This window comes from Artemia sp. Qi Xiang Cuo, chromosome 15, assembly GCF_049724085.1.
Source record: "Artemia sp. Qi Xiang Cuo chromosome 15, ASM4972408v1, whole genome shotgun sequence".
NCBI lineage: Eukaryota > Metazoa > Arthropoda > Branchiopoda > Anostraca > Artemiidae > Artemia > Artemia sp. Qi Xiang Cuo.
The window spans coordinates 49,716,065-49,722,316 of NC_142808.1; the positions used below are offsets into that span (position 1 = coordinate 49,716,065).

Genomic DNA, 6,252 nt, shown 5'->3' on the forward strand with positions numbered 1-6,252 from the left:
AGCTACCCCAAGAAATCGATCCGTTGATTCGTTTAAGATAAGGTCTAGAGATGGATAAAACTATATTGACGTAATAATAAGTGCCATACCGAATATGGCCCTGCAGAGCAGTTCCAGAAAATAATATACTAATTAGCAAGGATTAAGTACATATTGGAGCCTAATGTATAGGACCCCTTTTAGGAGCAATCTACATATCAAAGGCGGATTAAGTATATATTGGAGCCTATTGTATAGGACCCTTTTTAGGATCAATCTACATATCAAAGGTGGATGAAATTAGTGATGTCAAGTTTTAACGTGTTATTTAATAGTTCACACCATTCTGCAAGCCAAACCAGACCCCATTTATCACTATCCAACTGAGCTTCCATATTTAAACCGAGAAAAAAGTAATGCGAGGCTGCCATATTAATTTAAGCTACGACAAATACGCTAAGAAATTTCAGGACCAAGCAAAACCCCGGAAAACTCCAGGACTTCCAAGAGGAAATAAGGAAGTGGTATATTCCTGGATGTACCGGGAATGGTATATTATTAAGATATTGTAAGCTATGTGAAAATACTAACTTGATAATCTCTAGCTTTTGAAATATCAAGAAGTTGATTCTTAATGTAACATTCATTAATATTTTGACTTTAACAGCTTTATTTTGAATATTCTGAATTATTTTATAACATGACACAAGATTGTAGAGTAACTATAGGATATTTACGTATAAATATAGGAGGATGAGCATTCAAAGCTGTGTCGACCTCAGGTGACCTGGTGCTACAGTGAGCTGTTAGTAGTAGTAATGGCATCTTTTACTCAAAATCCACTTGTTTGTGCAGAAATTAGGTTTTGACACAGAACAGCCGAGATCTAAACCAAACCAATTACGGCTTGATTTAAATTACAATTAATTGACTTTCCACTTTTGATTAAGGCTGTTAAGGCTGTTTGTAAGGCAATGTTTTAATTTGTAAGGCAATTAAGGCTGTTTGTAAGGCAATTAAGGCTTTTGATTGGTTTTAATATTTATATCGTGGCTTACCTTGTTGTGATAAGAAATATGTTTCCGACATAGTAACTGCTCGTATAGTTTCACCAGTAGGGGGCTTTATTGAGAGTTTTAGAATCCTACCACCAATAGAAACTTCAAAAACAGTTGCTAGAGTTGAATCCTCAAAATTAATCCCAGCTAAAGCAGTCTTTGTCTGACCACGCGGAAGAGAGCTTACCACAGGAAAGTCGCAAATGGTCATACCAACAGGAAGAATCTAGAAAATAGTGTTTTGTAGAACCAAAGGCAGAGGTAAAAAATAAAGGAGAGCCGGAATGGGTGAAACAAATTAGTATATGGTGAAGAATGGGTCAATTGAGAGTTGTAAGACTCCAACATCGATAGATACATACAAAACAGTGACTTGAGCTTGAATCCCAAACTCAATTTTAATTAAAGCATTCCTTGTCTCATTTTTAAGTCATGCCAACAGAATTGTCTAAAAAATGGACTGTTTTAGAAACACAGAGTAGGAATGTCTGACCAAGCAGAAGACAGCTTATCGCACAAAAGTTTAGAAAAGAAAAGAAAAAGTAAATAACAAAAAAAGCCCAGAACGCAAGATTTACACAAGAAAAGAACAAAATTAGTGACATGTTCATAATATTTTTAATTTCTTACTGCAAGATTTCATTTTTCGCTTGTCTTTTTCGGAATAAAACTATTTTTTGCTCACTGAACCCAGCTTAGGCCATAGAATCATACCCGAGTCCCTAGCTAAAACTTGCGATTTTCATGAATCATTGTTGGATTATTTCAAATAATGAAAATTTTAGAGTAGTACCATATTTTCGTTGGTATTGCCACAATGAACCGTGAAAATAAATACGCTTAAAACTCTTTAAATCCAAAAAATTCAAACAATAACAATCAATTCATCACATAACACCACTACCTCCCTTTAAAATGTATTATACTCGAGTGTAAGGATTTTATTTATTTTTTTTTTTTTAATTTCGCAATTGTTACAAACAAAACTAATAAAATGAAAATATATATGTATTTCATTAAAACTTAAAGCCCACGTTTCTCTGATTTTTCAAAGTTATTTTCTGTTACACAAGTTTCTACTTCTTAACAACATTAAATGTACCCTGTCCTTGGTACTTCAACTAATAGCCTTGAGACATAGTTCGTCCGTGCGGAAGAACTGCGTTAACGGACGAATTTTAAGCGGAAGTATATGGACTATTATTACGAGCGTCAACCTAAGAGTAAGACACAGGGCAGGGCCCCTTGCATGGGCTAAAAGCTTTGAAATGTGGGTGTCGTAATTGGCATCAAAAACATTAAACTTTCATACAAAAAACACTCAGTTCAACACTTTCATCCGTCGCTATTGATCAGTATGTGATAAAACAATGTGCTACTAATGGGCTACTACAATAAGGGAATCTATAAAAAAAAACTCTCCCTTTCAATTGCAACTATTTATACAGGAAAACACTGGGCTGCTATTCCAGCTGTCGCAAGTGCTCAATATAGCATTCGAATCGCGTCTTTTCATAAGCTCCTTTTATCTGTTCAAGGCAAGCTGAGCAGTTTAGTTTTGTCCATCTGAAGTTTTTAGACTTTTTTTAATTTAATATTGGCTGTATTTTATTTGAAACTTAATTTTAACAATTGAGATGGTGAGCCAAGATATCCGTTTAGAACGAAGCCCTATATCATAAAAAGAGTAGTACCATCTGATTCCCCATTAAATACTCTTTCCAAATATAATGGTCACTAGCCGGACAATAGGCCCATTCCCCTTAATGGCTAACGATAACCCTAGGCTATATACAAATTACAAGAAAATACTATAATTATAAAATTCGTACTTTATAATATGAACAAGATTTTTATTAATCAAATTTAGTATCACCTATCCACAAAACTAGCACAAATCACTATCAATAAAAAAAACGTTTATTTCGAAATGTGTTTGATTTGTCATACCCACAAAAAAAACGAACAATCAACATAGAAAAAAGATTACTAAAAAGAAATAATGAATGCAGATTGGCCGTTTAATAAATAGATATTTCAATGGTGGGTATCTTAGTAATTTTGGATGTTGTAACGTTATAATAGAGAAAACGTTTCAAACGTATTTTGTTTTCTCCAAGAAACAAATGACGTTCTGGTCTTTAGACTGAGTATAGGGCGTTTAGTCCAACTTATATTTATAGCACTTTATGTTTGTTTTCAGTTTGACTACCCCATTCATTGTAATTTGACAAGTTTTTGACAAGTTTGACAAGTTTAAGCTTAATACACTTAGTTGTTCCTGAGATTTAGCAAATATGCCCCTTTGAGAAGCCAGATGTACAAGCATCAGTTAAATTAGTCCAGCATCTCTCTCAACTTTCCCTGGCGGTTTCAATTTAATACCCTGACCTGCATCTGAGTTATCAAATTTAATATATTTTGACAATCATGGCGCAGTTAATGTCTTTTGATTGATTTCACTATCCCCTTCAACTTTCCTTGAAAATTTAAACTACATAAGTAAGGCGTGTAGCATTGATATAATATAAGGTACGAGGATGGTACCCATATAGCTATAACAGTTAAGAGCGGACAGTCCCCCCATATAGCTATAACAGTTTCAAGCGGACAGTACTCCCGCCATACAAGCAGACAGTGTAATGACCGGAATTAAACCACCGTGATAATTCGTGTTGATCTGTGTTCAAAGTGCGTGATGTTTCCTTTGTTTGAAATTGTGAAATTCTTTTTGTAATTTAATTTGTTAGGCGTGGTTGACTTATGTTTAACCTTGAACTAATTTACATAAATTAATTTATTATTAATTAATTTACATAATTACATTAATTTACATAATTGCATTAACTTACATAATGACTTTTTTTTATTAATTAATTTACGATTTTTTACATTCTAAGTATCTTCCCATTGATTTATATGAAATTTGTGTTTGATGTAGGAATCGAACGTGAGACCCGTGATTTCCTAAGGTAAAAGAACGAAACTTTAATCGACTGAACCAACAAGCCAATGAACATATTATGACTTTAGAAATACATCCAATGTATTGTTTCTGGGACATTGCCCAACTGATGTTAAGCGTCACAAAATCGTAACAAGTTCATTCCATTGAATTGGAACAAGTTCAAGCACATTTGATTTATCAATTGGATTTTTGATATGTGTTAAAAGTGACCTGTTTCGGGGCATTTTTATCGCATCATCATGAGAATATGCATATCACGATGATTTGAGATGCATACTAGACAAACAATTTCTTCGACAGTCATAAGCGGAGGAAGTGAGAGAGAGAGACAAAAAAACACTGCACATACTCGTTGAATGGATTCACTGACACACAAACCAATCAATGACAGGCATTGAGATAGCACAAAACTCTCGCTCGGACGCACAGTCATAAGGAGAGAGATATCCAAAAGTTGGGTTGATCTAGGTTCACTTAGAGTGGCGCGCCACTCTAAGTGAACCTAGATCAACCCAACTTATTTTTGTCCTCTCACTTCCTCCGCTTATGTGTCTGGGCGGGTGTTTGCCTATCTCTAAGCCTGTTATTGTTGCTTTGTATGTTTGAATCTATATACTTCCATGGGTTTTCATCTCTCTGACTCTCTGGGCCTATGCGTCCGGGCGGTTGTTTGCTTATCTCAGTGTCTGTGTTTGTTGGTTTGTATGTGAGAATCCCTTTATTGATTAGTATTTTTGTCTCACTCACTTCCTCTGATTATGTGTCTGGGTGGATATTTGTCTATATCAATACCTGTGATTGTCGCTTTGTACATCAGAATCCAAGTATTAATATGGGTTTTTTGTCTCTCATTCTTCCTTTGCTCATTTGTTTGGGCGGGTATTTGCGTTTCTCAGTGTCTGTCACTGTCGTTTTGTATGCCTTAATCCATCTATTTATATTTTTTTTTGTCTCATTCACTTCCTCTGCTTATTTGTCTGGGCGGGTGTTTGCCTATCTCAATGCCTGTCGTTGTTGGTTTGTGTGTCAGAATCACTTACATTTATGTGTGTTTTTATCTCTCCCACTCCCTCTGCTTATGTGATTGGGCGGATGTTTGCCTATCTCAATGTCGGTTTGTATGTCAGAATCCATATATTTATACATGTTTTTGTCTCCCTCACTTCCTCTGCTTATGTGTCTGGGCGGGTGTTTGCCTATCTCAATGCCTGTCTCGGTCGGTTTATATGCCTGAATCAATATATTTGCATGTGTTTTTGTCTTTCTCACTCTCCCTGCCTATGTGTCTGGGCTGAAGTTTGCTTATCTCAATGCCTGTCTTTGTCGATTTGTATGTCAGAAACTATATATTTATAGGGGTTTTTGTCTCTCTCACTTCCTCTGCTTATGTGTCTGGGCGGATGTTTTCCCTATCTCAATGCCTGTTTTTGTCGGCTTGTATGTCAGCATCCATATATTTATGTGTTTTTTTGTCTCCTCACTTCCTCTGCTTATGTGTCTGGGTGGGTTTTTGCCTATCTCAATGCCTGTCTCTGTCGGTTTTTATGCCTGCATCAATATATTTGCATCTGTTTTGTCTCTCTCACTCTCCATGCCTATGTGTCTGGGAAGTTGTTTGCTTATCTCAGTGGCTGTCTTTTTCGATTTTTATGTCAGAATCTATATATTTATATATGTTTTTTGTCTCTATCACTTCGTCTGCTTACGTGTCTGGGCGGATGTTTGCCTATCTCAATGCCTGTTTTTTTCCGGCTTGTATGTCAGAATCCATATGTTATATGTATTTTTGTCTCCCTCACTTCCTCTGCTTATGTGTCTGAGCGGGTGTTTGCGTATCTTAATGCATGTTTCTGACGGTTGTACTGCCTGAATCTAAATATTTGTATGTGTGTTTGTCTCTCTCGCTCTCCTTGCCTTTGTGTCTGGGCAGATGTTTGCATATATCAGTGAGGGTGTTTGTCGTGATTAATGTCATAATCAATATAATTATATAGGTTTTTGTCTCTCTTACTTCCTCTGCTTATGTGTCTGGGCTGATATTTGAGTATCTCAATGCCTGTCTTTGTTGGTTTGCATGTCAGAATCCTTACATTTATATGTGTTTTTTGTCTCCCTAACTTCCTCTGCTTATGTGCCTGGGTGGGTGTTCTGCCTATCTCAATGCCTGTCTCTGTCGGTTTGTATGCCTGAATCAATATATTTGCATGTGTTTTTGTCTCTCTCACTCTCCTTGCCTATGTGTCTGGG

At 36.0% G+C, this 6,252-nt stretch overlaps 1 protein-coding gene across 1 annotated transcript in view; it reads right to left on the reverse strand.

The window, feature by feature from the left end:
* Positions 1-1,014: 1,014 nt before the first annotated feature.
* The window catches only part of LOC148943788 (AP-3 complex subunit beta-2-like), a 13,517-nt gene continuing 8,279 nt past the window's right edge, over positions 1,015-6,252 (reverse strand). Inside the window, exon 4 of the mRNA XM_089101243.1 lies at positions 1,015-1,263. Within this exon, the coding sequence (XP_088957369.1) occupies positions 1,015-1,263 (249 nt within the window). The remainder of the gene's footprint in view (positions 1,264-6,252) is intronic.